Raw genomic sequence first — 14,579 nt, forward strand, 5'->3', positions numbered from 1 at the left:
GTTACCTTTTAACTGCCCTGGTGCTTTTGGCCTCATCGGTACTAACACCTTCCTGGATGAATGAACCACGTGATTCACTATTTGAACCGTTCACTTGGTGGGTGCTGTGGGTCTGCCTCACTCCCTTTGTTCTTTCCTCTCTTCTCCTTACTGTGCAACACCCAGCATCAAAGAAGGATGGAGTTTTAAGAGGCGGCAACAAATGAAAGGCATTGTAAAAGGTGAGTCAGTCTACTTTTTACTATACATAGTTCAGGCGGGTGGTGTATTCACATTGAAAAGAGCCTGAGACCATGGGGCATGTGCAGACTCAACAGTGCTGCTTGTGCTGGTGCTCAAACTCCAAAGTGGGCCAGACCACAGCAATATAGGATCCTGGAATGGTTCTGGAACACAGAAAGGATCCCAGTGGAAAACGGGTGAGAGTCAAATAAAGAACAAGTGTTAATTTCTTAGTTTCGACAAATGTACCCTGGTTATGTAACAATTTACCCCTAGGGGAAGCTAGAGCAGGCTATATGGGAATGCTATGTATTATCTTTGCAAGTGTTCTGTAAATCTAAAATTATTCCATAATAGAAAGTTTATTTTAGAAAAAGTGGGCCAGAGTGCAAATTTTAGTTAGGCTGGCGGACTCTTACTGCATGAGCATTCTCACATCTAGTTATATCCTAACTTGTAGAATAAGGTTGAAAACGAGAACGGCAGGGACATTTAGAAACTCTCCTGCAAAAAGTCTATGGAAAAGCAGCAGCAAAGATAAAAGCAAAACAAACAAAAAACAGACCTGGATGCAGCTGAGCAGGAGGGAGGCAGGGTCATGTCAAAATGTGAAAGCAGAGGGGTCATTTGGGAGAGGTGGCCAGTGCAGTGACCTCTGGGCTTGAGGTCAGGGAACTAGCTACTTGTTTTAGCTCCGACTTGGCCTTCATTTCCTCACCTTTAAAGTGGCCTCACCCAACTCACAAAAAGTAAATCCTTACAAAATTCAAGTTGTTCTATTCTTCAGAATGTTGTCATTTTTGCTCAAGAACAAGAGTTCCTCCCCCACGGGCTGGTTACCATCAAAAACCTCAAGCCAGCAGGTCTGATTCTGCACAAGCATTTTCACTTTGCACTTGGCAAGTTTCTGCTTCCTCTTACAAGAATGTTCATGCCAACGCCAAAGCCATTTGACTTCTAAATATAGTGTAACAGATGTGGATGAAGACCGTATTATTTTCTGTGTTACACAAAGGGTCTTTCTTTTACCCAGAAAAGCCAGACAACAGTCCAGTTCTGGTTAGGCTCAGCCATCCCCATCAAGGTAAATGGGACTGCTTCTACTCCTTTTTCAAGTCTTGAAGGGTTAGTTATCTTAAACCAGATTTCCTTATCCCAGAATCCATGAACAGGCGCCCATACCTAGACTCGAGAGAGATTGATCAACTCGTTAAAGCTGAATGTGACATTTCATATATATGTCCTTTTTTCTATGGAGTGGTTTCATTCATCTTCAAAGGATCCACAACTCAAATATGTTAAGAACTGCTTTAGATACATTCCTTCCATAGCAAAAAGCCTAAACTACAAGATACTTATTACATTTAGTTACAGATTCAGTAATCTTAAGCTCCAGCATTCAAACACACACCCAGATAACGGCTGGCTGGCTGATTTGACTGTTCTGACTCCACAGCACCCAACGTATTTCTAGGGCTCCACCTCAATGCACTCATGCTCGTCACTAGCATTCTCTCCCAGTTGTGACAGTGAGTCTTCCTTTCCTGAAGACTAGGATTGTCACTTTTAGGCCACATTTGTTCATCAAACATTCTCAACTTAAATGATCTCTTAGGAATACCAAGGCGACTCTGGCTCTTCCTGGCCTTCTAGTCTTTTCGAAACTAGCCATGTTTCTTTACAATACATGCCGTGACTGGTAAGCATGTGGACTTGAAACTAGTTGGAAGTAAGGAGCATGCCATATTGAACCAGACATCTTCTGGCTGGTAGAGCATTAAGGGTCCCATGTGCAATTTAGATGTAGGATCCTGGGGTGATTTGAACATAAGCAGCACACTAGTTCTTTTTCGTTGTTTTCATGCTCTCTATAAAGTGGCTTACAAATGAAATGTCTTGGGCGGTTGGTCAAGAGAAAAGTGGTCTACAATTGCAGCCTGGAGTAAAACTTCCACTTGGTCTTATATGAATGGATTCAATTGTACGACTAAAAATGATTTCCCATTTCAACTCCTTTGGATAATCTTCCCTTCTTAATTTCTAACATTATTGGGATCTTCTTAACTTTTGGATATTTCAGTTTCTCCAGCAATTTAACTTCCCTTGGAAAAATGAAGCAAAGTCGAAGTTTAACGTTTAATGTGGTCCTTTTAAATAAAACATAATATTAATAGACTACATAAGAAACACTGAACTGGTGTCCAAGCTCATATTTCCCCTTTTTAGTAGTTATATAATCAAATATAATACTAAAAGACTAAATGCTTGTGGCTCTTTTATATATATTTAAAACACACAGTAAGAACATAAGAACATCTCAAATCATTTAGAAGGAAAAAGGGGAGGGGTCATCAACCAAAATCTTTGGAGATTTCATAAAATTTAAATATCTGCAAACAGTCCAACCAAAAAGAAAAAAATCCCAACATTTGGCTGTGGAGGGCACTTCACATGTGAACCAAATGGTGTTATAACATTTTCCTTCAGGTAAACTAGTCACTAAATCCCATTAGAAAGAATACAAGAGCAATATGGAGACATCCCCCAAATACCACGTACTCGATTAGAACATTCTATTGCGAAGCGCTCATCTACCACGGCTCTCCTTTCCATTGCATACATTACTTTACATTTCTACAATGCAATGTCAAACAGCCTCCAAGTTCTGCAAAGCAGACTGATGTCCATTCTACAAAAATATTACAGTACATAACACTGAATAATTTTAATCTGTACATTTTTTTCCCTCCCATAATAGGTGACACGCGTCCGTTTGTACAAGTTAGAAAAAAACATCTGGTTGTTTACATCTGGATTAATAGTCAACAGAGTCAACCAGAAGTGGTGGGGTGGGGAGAGTTTGATAGAGTATAAATACAGTGTCATATTAATTGTGGTTAACAATACTCAGCTCTTCACAAAGTGATACAAAAGAAATCACCTTAGATTTTTGACTGAAAAGATCTAGCTGAGGAGGTTCTGCCAAAGTCGACTGACTGATCCCAAGGTTAAGGCTGACTTGACTTAGCAAGGTGCAGCACAACACAAAACACTGGCGCAGTTCAGAGCTCTTCGAATGCATAGCTTCAGTGTTACATGCACATTAATTATATTCCTTCAATTGGTTAATCCTCTAGACAGTTTTCTTTTTGATTTGCATGCATCCCGTTCCATTTCCATTAAGGGCATCTCTTCCTTGGTCAATCATGTGCTTTTGCTTTTCAATTTGTTTTTGTGATTTTTTTTTTGTATGTTTTGTTTGTTACGCTGCCAATACCTCCAACACTTGGAAAAGGAAATATAGAGGTGGTTTTACTTACAAAAGAGAATCAGAGCTATATGGACAATGTAAAATGAAATGAAACAAGTGTCAGAGACAGTTTATAAAAATGGCACATTTATTGCTACAGAACGGTCATGTACATGACTTCATCGAATAACTACAGATGGGAAACAGGTAATGGCCTAGACCACGCTGGGTTTGTTTTTGTCTTGAAGGAACTCCAGCACACAACCTGTTTGGACACTTCTACAAATCAGAAATACACCAAAAACATGAAAAATCGAGGCACTCAGCCACACATTGAAAACAAGGTGTAACTGTTTATCTTTTTTTTTGAAATGTTTTCCCTTTTTTTCTTTTTTTAACAATTTTTTTTGTTTTTAATGCTGCAGCTATGTGTACAGTCGCAAAAAATTTCCCCGCTGCGACCTACAACTAAAAAAAAACAAAAAAACAAAAAACAAACAAAAAAAGCTACCATACAGTTTCATCTCAGTAACACATGGTAAAATAACATCTTTTAAATAGTAAAATAAAGTAACAAACTTTTACTCATAATGATTCCAAAAATCTACAAAGAAGAAATATTCAGAATCTGACAATTTTTTTTTTTGTAATATTCATGGTATAAAAGGATTGCTCCTGCGAAAAATAAGCCAAATATATTTTTTATTTTTAAATTTAGTTTTTTTCCTACTAGGGTGTACTACAGTCTATTTTATAGCAAAAAGAGCACTAGACAAACAAAGCTTTATAACAAAAAGCCAGGCACTGATACATGGTAAATCTCTGCTTTTTTTTTTTTTCTTATCTTCACTTAATTGCATCACAAGTAACAAGAATGAAAAAGGCCACAGTTCATATATTTTCACCATTACATATGTCTATAATACTTGAAATGAGTATGGGAAAACCAGTACTGCACAAAGATGAGTCCACTTCAAGTCCCATGAGAAAGAGCGTGTCTCTAAAGAAAAACAAGCAAAACCAAAGCAAAACAAAAAGAGGCCTGAAGGCCTTGGTGCCCCATTGTGTTGGAATTCATCATATTCCATCTTGACTTTTTTTTTTTGTTTCCAGTCAGCCAGCAGACTAAATTTTTGTGCTTGTTTATGCTGAAACAATTTCAGGTTCATGTTTAGACACAGATCATATTCTGCCTGTTGGATCCAAGACGAAAATCCTCTTAACCCCAAGTCTCGGTTCAACTCCCTCCCCACCCCCCAATCCCTCATCAAAATAAAGATCACAAATTAAAAAAAAAAAATCAAGAAATAGGAAAAAGCGAAAAGTAAAAAAGGAATCGGAAGACCGAATCAGAACCAGTTGCGTTACCGGGTGGACTGACAGTTGTATAAACATTAGTGTTCCTCGCAGCTACACAGAAGACAAATGGTAAAAATTTCTGGATGAACAGATCCCTATTCTGCATATTCATAAATTACTTGAATGTGGAGGTGGATCGATTGTTCCAAGTTGCTTTTCAAGTCCAACTCTTTCAAGAAAACCCCAGCCTAAGTATCATCATCATCATATACATAGTGTAGTATGGACCCTTTCGAATTTTTTGTAAGGACATTAATTCTGTCTTCTGCTAAATTTCATTCAAAAATCCAGCGCAGGATACCAATATCTTACCTGGGTTCGATAATTACAAAACAACGACAAGAAAAAACACACTAGAAAGGCCACATTCCCTTTCATCTTTTTTTTTTTTTTTAATAGGGATACAACCCGATTAATACGGACAGGTGCAGATCATGTTTCTCCACCAAGCAAAAAGTAGTGAGCAGCTTTTGGTGGCTGTTCGAAAGGTTTTCGCTTATTTCCAAAGGGAATTCAACAATAGAGGTATTCCATTACCGAGTAATGAATACATCAAAGCTGGTGAACAGGAAATTGCAGCTTTTACTCTGTTTGAGTGAGAACAAAATAGAAAGCACCAATTTAAAAAATAATCAAATAACTACGATTTAATTTTTTGCTTTGTTTACAGATTTGAAAACCTTTAAATCAGCTCTATGAGGCACCTTTCTGACAACACGTATCAAAAGTGCCATTCTTAAAATGTACATCAATGCAGGGAGTGTTTCCAGTTCCCTAAAGAGTAAACACCATTATTTTCTTCTGTACACTTATCCTGAATGTGATCAGAGGATACCTGCTTCCTATATAATATTGTTCTTAGGGATACCCGCCTTGGTAGACTATACAAAATGAGTGCAGAATGTACCACTAAAAGGAAATCTTTAACATACTGAGGGAACAATACACATGGTTTCCGTCATTCGGGAGGAGGGGAGAGTACACCATATTGTCTTCCGTGCCCTTCTTTGAGCCCCTTTGTTGGTACATTTCACAGGAAAGCCTCAAAATAACTTGCCATGAAGTTTGATTTCTGCTATTCTCCTAAGGTTTTAATCCACCTCCACATTTTAGGAACTTATCAACAAATCAAAGTATTTTAGTTTTATCGCTACTGAACATATTTACAGTTTTCAACACACACACAGCTAATCAAAATGTTTATGGGTTTGTAAAAGATGACCACGTGGTAACTATCTTATTTGTTCTTACATTTTCAGAAAGGAACATAAAATTCAGATTCTTGTAGCTCACTATTTCATTTAAATGAGACGTTTTTTAAACCACACAGTTTAAAAAAAAACAAAAACCGATACAATGTATTAAAACACATAATAACAAGAGTCTACATGTAAAAATATAACTTTTACATACACAATTTCAAAATAATGATACGTTTGCCATTTGTTGCATAAAATTTACAAATGTATTTCATTACTATATAACTGGCAAAACAGGAGAACAGATGGAACGTTTAGACCATTTCGATGGATTTATGGCATTTACTCAGTGCTGATAGGTGGAAAAACTACTTGAACAGGGATTTTTTTTTCTTAATACATGCCAAGATTGTGTGGCTGTAAAAATAGAAACGAGTTAGAGACAAAAGGATGCTGACAAATACTTAACTAGGAGCACTATTTGTTTACTGCACTATACACCAAAGTCAATCATTATAAAGATTCACGATGGAAGTTGGTTCAATTGTGCCCAGACGTCAAAGCTAGCTATCTGATGAGTTGCTGTGCCATAGCTTGATCTATGCTTCTATCAAATATGTTAAGTATAAACTTCATTCATACTGGCCAGAGAAATACTGCACTACCCCTCCTCAAGAAAGTGCAACTTAATGCTTTAGGACTTATAAGGCTTGTTATAATGCTGCATGATGATTGAATATTGGCATTTTTCAGACGAAGGAGGAGGCAGTTAAGTCATCTACATCTTAGTAAACCCATTTTGAAAAAAAAAATCAAGAAAGCAACAAAATCAATCAGCTCTGTCACACTACTTGCAATTTTCTCATTTGATGGTTTTTGAACTTGACTTGTTTTTTTTGTTTTTGTTTTTTTCCAAAAATCTGACCATGTATTCAGAAACGCCTCACTGCACACTACTTCGGCTACACATGTAGGTAACACTTTAATCATTTTGTTAAATCACAGCCACTTTGATTATGTTATGTTTCCGATGATATAAACATTGGAAGGCACAGTGGTAACATTGTAGCATTCTAACCTTGTACCTCTGAAAATCCCAGAAAAGGGTCACAAACGCAACATTACACTCCAGACAAACTTTTTGCCATGTCTTGGTAATGCTGCTTGTAATATCTACACATGATGTGACTTTTAAGTCCTGTGTTCCCAAAAGACTGGAGAAACAACTTTCTACTTATTTATGAATGAAAAGCAACATCAGGGTCAGCATTTCATCCTGCACTACCCCTCCGGAAGCAGAGTTGGCACTACAGGTTACAATAACAAACTGGGGAAAGGGACAGAAAGAAGACCAAAAAAAAAAAAGCAACAAAAAATCCGTATTTACAGTAAAATCTTTCTTTTAAAAAAGTTAATCAGTACTATTTTTTTACAGGAGAAAAAAGTCTGAAACAAATGAACAAAAGCTTACCATAGTCACTAAATTTTTAATATATATTTATATATATATTTATATATATATTTGTCATAGGTCTATAAGATCCATCTGTTCCTCCTACCCTAAGGAATGGCTAATGTCATCACTTCGTTGTCATCAGGACGTGTGCTGGTTTTGTTACGAGGGCAGCTGAGCTTCCCTTTTTCAATATCCAGTAATTATAAACACTAGCTGACTTGAATACCAACAAAAACGTTCATGTAGTTGTCTTCAGAAGTACACTTTTTCATTATTGCAAGTTTACAATTTTTTTTAAATTAAATATTTTTTTCAGACTTACAAATTAATTATATTTTTTTTTTTCCAAAAGAAGTTTAGGCACAAATGCATTGTTCCACAGTGTGGAAAGATTGCCATTCAGTCTCCGGGCTGGGTCTCAGCCTCCCACATACCGCTTTGCACATTCTGAATGATATGTTAAGAGAGTCATCCCTCAAGTTGCACTTTTTTCTTTCTTTTTTTTTTTGTTTGTTTTTCGGTTTTTTGATAATTGGGAATGCTGAAACCTCTTGCGTCTGCGATTCATAACTACTCAGACTTGTCTTATATTACAAAAAAAGGGGTTAAGGAGAAGTGTTTATGTGGGTTTAAGATAATACAGCTGTTAAGGAAGTGGTCTCTTGTATTAATGAAGCAATGTGGCAACTTGGACCTGAGAAGGGAAAAAGAGAGGAAAATTAATTAATACATTTATAACAGAAGAGGTAAATGTTTTGTTTTTAAACTCTTTTTTTCCAAGGAGGAAAAAAAAATCTATCTGCTAATTTGGGCAAAATTTGACGTTTATGGCTGATGCCTGGGTGAGAGTCACAAAGGAAAGATTTCAGAAATGGTTGGAAACAAACTTGCCCTTTTACATCTGTCCCATGTGATTTGACGCATCTCCCATGCCAGGGTGAGGGCCCGCCAAGGAGAGCGGGGGCGGCTCTGAGGACACCTTTTCTTCCTCCCTTCTTTTCAGACACGCAGCTTTCGGATTCAGATTCCTTTCTGTGGAAGATTAAAGCACAGAGCAGTTAGTGAATGCCAAGGCTTCTGGCAGAGGGCAGTAATGCACGCTTCTGCACGTCTGCTGACCCTTTTTGTCAGTTTTTACATTACAGAATATAAGGAACAGTTACTAAATGTGCACGGCAGCAGTTCATTTGGTCAATTACTAGGAAAGGCTGAACTGTGTGATTTGCACTGCCACTTTACAGTATAAGAAAGTTGGTAAAGCAGATAGACCAAGCTCCAATTACTGATAGTACATATGGAAACATCAAAATGAAATCTAAGTTACGAGACAGTCCTGTAATTTAATTACAGGAGAAAGGGAAGCTGCTTATAGATTTTGATACAATCTGCAATTGAAACAATTATTCTGAATGAGTCTACTATCTCCTCCTGCTCAAGGCAGGCAAGTCCATCACGCCTCCCTCCAGCTGCATGCTACCCGTGACCTCTGCAAGGGGGCCAGCTGGCTTGCACTGACCTCGCACTTGCTGCTCCAGGCTGAGGATGACAGCCACAGCCTGGTGGAGGATCAGAAGCTTGGTCTGGGGTTTGTCACTCTTGAGGTGGAGCTGCACCATGCGGCCGAGCTCCTTGAAAGCCTCGTTGATGTCGCGGACCCGCAGGCGCTCGCGGGCGTTGTTGGCCATCCTTCGCTCCTTCTCACGCTCTGCCTTCTGCTCCGGTGTCAGGTCCTCGTCATCATTATTGCTGTGGGACAAAGAGGATACGACATTTTCTAATGGTGTGGGGAAAAAGAAGGTATCTAAGTTACTTCTGTTTTCTTCCAGAGTTTTGGGGGAACTCTTCCATCTCAAGCTGTTGTCCTTGGCAGGATTTTACATCTACTTGAGTTTGGGATTGCTGTAGATGGCTGTGACCAACCATACACAAGATTTCTCCCAGATATGAAACCCAATTCAAGTAGGAGAGGTTAAAGTTAGGGCTCAGAGTGCTCTATAACGATGTAGGGGGGCAAAAAGGGAAACAAAGCTTTTATAATGAGGCTACACTCTACAAAGCAGGCCACAGTCAACTTGGGCTTAAGCTACACTGCATGACCACAATTCAGAAAAAGTTTTAGATGAAGCTGCTTTTCTAAACTTTCATACATAAACTTTCATAAAATCTGAAACCCAAGGAAAACAAGTGACTGAAAAAAAGATTTTGATAGGTCAAAATCAACACAATGCAGCTAGACACGATTAAGAAGAAGGTCCTACATTCAAGATACCAGAGTAATGGGAGTGGAGACAGCGGGCCTTTGTCCAGGTTTCAACAGTAACTAACTGGAAGGCTTGGTCAGTCCACTTAATGTATCTGAGTCTCTTTTTCTCCACGTATTATTAAATAAAAAGGCTAGAGAGACATGATCTCTGTAGCCTTTAACATTATGGATGTTTATGATGCCAAAGACAAGCTGGGGAAATCTGAGTTGATACGATCTATGCAAAACAAAGCAAAGCAAACCAAAGCAAACCCAAACACCTACTGGTTATAAATGACCATAATCTCATTGTGGGTCAAAAATGAAGCCAAAAAGCTAATCTCTGGTTGGGCGAACAGAAAAACTATACGATTCATATCAAAGGCACGGTTGTGCCCAGTCGAGTCTAGAAAAGGGAAGATTCCTTCTGTTTCTAGGTGTCATGACGACAAATCAGAAACTTTTGAATGGAAGGAAATAGGTTGATGAGCCGTCTGGAAAGCATATCATATAAGGAAGGTTTCATGGCATCTAGTCTTCAAATATTTCATGGGAATCATGTAAAAAAGAGAGGTGTGGGAGATGTCTTGTCTCAGGGAGGCAGAACAGAACAAAGAACTCCAAGCGGTATAGTTTGAATTAACATGAGTAAGAACCTTTTTGGGTATGAGAGAGAGCAGAAATGAAGTGATCTTCACTGAAAAGTAAAAGACTCCCCATTACAAGAAACAATATGGAGGTGACCACCTATAAGGATGTTAACCTAGAGATTTAAATGTTAATCTCTACTTTAAAATTCCAGGAATCTGAAATGTTCACAGAATAAAGATGTTAATCACAACATTTCAGAGCTGGAGGACATGGGAGAAGTTAGCTAGACAATTCAGTGTATACTAAATGAATGAATGTTGTACACTAATGAATGTTGGCTTAAAAGGCATGGCTCCAAATCTTCCATCTTCCATTAGAGAATTTCCAGGTAATTTTTAAATTTCAATAAGGACAAAACGCGATTGTGAAGGCCCAATGAATCAAAAATGGGAGTGGTATTCTTGGGTTGCAAGGAAATGTTGCACATAAGAAGACATGTGTAAGCACAGAGCACTGACAACAGAGGGGAGGAGGAAGATGCTAAAGGAAGGATGCTGTAAGACTTGGCTCATCTCCACATAAGTTAAACTCCCTTCTAGATGGGACTGTCTGCTGTGGATGTTTGCTGGTAAATATGCAACTGAACTGAACCAGTCGGAAAAGGCACTTTTTCTCTGCCATCTGATCCTCTTTACTTCCTCCACTGATCCCTACTCTCCCTCACCCATGACCTCTACTGATACTAAGGAAATCAAGGTTACTATGAATTCACGTCCACATTCCACCACACGAACAGGATGTAACAAGTGACAAGAGAACAGAATCGAGTCTCCGCTGGGCCCATCCTGAAGTTAAAAATTTGGGTAAAATTTTTAAACATCAAACATGTGCCACAACTTTCACAAAGTGGGAACTTGTTTTCCAAAGGTATTCAGGCTAATGACTAATTAGAATTGGCTATTCACTTGTAAATAAATTGGTTACGCAAATAAAATTGCCTAGGTTTGAAAAGCAGTGCCCTACCACACAGTTTTGGAGGCATAACTAAATGTCACAAGGGTAACCTTTTAAAATAAAAAGGTACTTAACAGTAAGTCAAAATGTACTGAAATGTCAAAGAATCCATTAATATGCATAAGTTATGGCCACTAGTTAAATTACCAAGAGCTGATGAACTAACAGAGAAGCCGGTAAAGATGTGAAAGCCATTTCTTGAGATTTCTTACCAATATGGCCAAGAGGGAGGAAATTCTTCAATGATGGTGGAAAGGTGTAAGCTAGAAGGTGTTAGCACTTTTGGAACTTGTGGAAGGACATGTAATAAAATTTATCTCAATATTGACAAAGGTAATATGAAAAGGCAGCATGTTCTTAATTCCTAAAGGCCACTAGATAGAACCTTGAGAATGACAGCCTTTAAAAGGGAGGTGTAGTCTTAGCACAACTTATTTAATTTGCATATAAAAACAACCCAAGGGAATCGAGGCAAAGAACATGGGTGCCATGTTATTGGTATTTGAAAACCTCTGATTACCAGAGTAAAGTTAAAGTTCAAGGAGATAGTTTCTAATGTTAAAATAGTGGATATTTAAGAAAACCAACCAGAAGCTATTTTCCTGCAGTTGTATTTTCTGTAGAAGGGAGTATCCAGGAGAAAAAAATTAGTAATTTAGGTATTGCTTTTATATATATATATATATATCTCACTCAATATGTTTAGGAGAAAGCTGGGAAATCAGTATTTTCTCACTTTCAAGGTAAGAAAAAAGTTACAGCTGCATATACATCAATTGAGTTTTCAATACCGCTAAGATCTCTTTCTAGAAATATTTTAGAAAGAACATTTCTGACCAAATTTGTAGAATAGCACAGTTTTAAAAATCGACTGTTTGCATTTAAATCGGTTACAACTTGTTTTTATCGTGTGTAATTAGCACTGGGTCCAAATTCATAAATGCAAAGATACTTTAGGCTGCCCCAGAGTACACGTATCTGAAAGGATACTTGAGTACTTCCAGGGTAGGCCTTTAATTTCTTTTTAGCTGTGGATTTACCTGCCAGGAAAAAACTGAATCGTTTCTTCCTGTTCTGTTCACTTCATCAAAGTCCAATAAAGGAATTAAATGAAGCGACAGTATTATATACTGTTACCTAGATCTTGACCTAGTAATTGATTTGATATCCTTCTTGTCGTCATCTAATTTCTTGTCCTCGGAAGATTTCGTGTCTTGAAGGTTCTCATCGCCCTCGTCATCGGACTTGATCTCAGAGCTGCCGGAGGAGACACTCTGGCCCTGTAATCCTGGTGGCATGCCTACAGAAAAGACGACCAGGTGACACTTCCACCAAAGACTCGATGCACGAACGCGCGCACCCTAGATCACAGAACTGCCAGCTATATAATTCATACTGTTGAACTGTGATCCTTCTGTCACTTTTTTTGCGCTATCTGGTGAAGTTTCAAAAATGCACCTGCAGAAACAAGTTTCCCCTGCATTGGCTCTGAGGTTAAATTCTATTTTGCAATCTTTTGGAGTAGATGGTAATTTCACTGTCTACAAAACATCAACTTAATTGCAATGAAAATCATAATCATGAAAATCACACACCTCAATGTTCTGATTAAGAACCCAAGTAAATATCAGCTATTATATTGAGTTTCTTCCATATGCAATGATTTAATAGAAAAATGTCCTTAAAATATAATTCCCAGGGAGTACACTAAATATGTGCAGTCAAGACTTCAATAGATACCCTAACGATATTCTGAAATTAGGCTTCTCTTATCCTCAAGAAGTAATCAGCATTTAAGAATGGTATATATGGAAAGCAGTTAGCTGCTCACTGAAGAAATTTCTAGCCTCATCATTGCTCAACTTTCAAGATCATAATACATTTGAAAACTTGACCCTAAAACAATCATTTATTTCTAAGGTAGGAGCATGTCTCTTGAGTATTTCCCTCTATTTGTAATCTGTGCAGTCTACAACCTTGTCACTCAAAATTTGGTCCATGGGCCAGGAGCATCCTTATCACCTGGGAGCCCATCAGAAATGCAGAATGCCAGACCCAATGAATCAGAATCCTTAACAAGATCCTCAGGTTATGTGTATGCACATAAAATTTAAGAAGCACTGATCTAGGATAGAGAAAGAAAAAGCAAAGGCTCTTTCAAAGAAAGGGCCGCCAAATTGTTACTATTCAGATAAAAACGGGCAGGCATACCCATATATATAATTAACACTCAGATCTGTACAATGTTTAACAGCTGAAAAAATGCGTCTACACATTCTCGTGGTAGTGTTATGATTTTTATTCTAAACCTGAGGGGAATGAGAGGATGTTATTTTAGTGTCTCCTAGTCACCTGGTCAGCCAGTCACACAGGGAGCAGGGGCCCCAGGTCTTGCCTCTGCAGTACCACTTCCTGGGGTCATGAAAAGCCGACTGGAATCAGTGGTATGAGGCAACCATTACGGGGCTGCATGACGTAACGGCGAAAACCAGCCAACCAAATTCCATTTTTTAAATGTACCTACATTTCCTTCGATCTTAAACAACAAAAAAAATTTCCTTCCTTCCTATTCATTTGGAAATATCATTTTCAGGCTACAACTAACCACATTAGAGGACCTGAATGAATAAAATGTGGAAATAGCTAAAATAAAATTTCCTCTCATCAGTCTATTGTCTCATTCCCTGCTGAAATAGTACCAGGATTTCAGAGGATGTTTGAGGAAAACAGTTATTGAAGAAACACAATTAGCCGTCTACGTTCTAAATACTTTCCCATTTACTTACCATTTTGGTACCAAATTTGATTCTTGGTTTTCTGCCAGTGCTTCCTGAGGGATGAATGCCAAGGAAGCATGGGATCAACACCGGATCTACTGTTGTTTAAGTGAGGTCAGAAGTGCCCTCTGAGGCGGACCTACCTCTGTAAGGGTCCTGGGGTGGGTTCAAATCAGGGGAAGTTGCAGACTGGACAGGAAGCTGTGGAACCGGAACCTGGTTTGGCACAAGAGAATGGCTGCCTCTCAGGGCCACGCCATCTTCACGATGGGCCCCAACCTGAAAGGGTGAGAGGAAGCACAGAGTTTAGCAGGAACCAGAGGTGCGACAGCTGTTTGCAGGGGCAGCAAGGACCGGATGAAGGAAGACTGGCCTTTGAAAAACAATACTCCCAAATACATTTCACTAGAGGGCGCTGGAGGACCGCACATGCACCTATAGTACCCTGCAAAAACACTTAACACTCAGT

At 38.5% G+C, this 14,579-nt stretch overlaps 1 protein-coding gene across 50 annotated transcripts in view; it reads right to left on the reverse strand.

The window, feature by feature from the left end:
- Positions 1–6,887: 6,887 nt before the first annotated feature.
- The window catches only part of TCF4 (transcription factor 4), a 344,026-nt gene continuing 336,334 nt past the window's right edge, over positions 6,888–14,579 (reverse strand). For 23 of the 50 annotated variants that reach the window (XM_023647843.2, XM_070275689.1, XM_005612942.3 and 20 more), the window contains 5 exons: positions 14,254–14,389; positions 12,483–12,633; positions 9,003–9,232; positions 8,378–8,518; positions 7,507–8,180 (listed from right to left, as the gene is read on the reverse strand). In XM_023647843.2, coding sequence (XP_023503611.1) covers positions 8,382–8,518; positions 9,003–9,232; positions 12,483–12,633; positions 14,254–14,389 — 654 coding nt within the window. In that variant the 3' untranslated portion in view covers positions 7,507–8,180; positions 8,378–8,381. Of the gene's footprint in view, positions 8,181–8,377; positions 8,519–9,002; positions 9,233–12,470; positions 12,634–14,253; positions 14,390–14,579 lie in introns of all 50 variants that reach the window. The other 27 variants (XM_070275695.1, XM_023647841.2, XM_001487938.6 and 24 more) reach the window with 2 other exon arrangements.

The sequence above is a fragment of the Equus caballus genome, chromosome 8, assembly GCF_041296265.1.
Source record: "Equus caballus isolate H_3958 breed thoroughbred chromosome 8, TB-T2T, whole genome shotgun sequence".
In the NCBI taxonomy this organism is placed as follows: domain Eukaryota; kingdom Metazoa; phylum Chordata; class Mammalia; order Perissodactyla; family Equidae; genus Equus; species Equus caballus.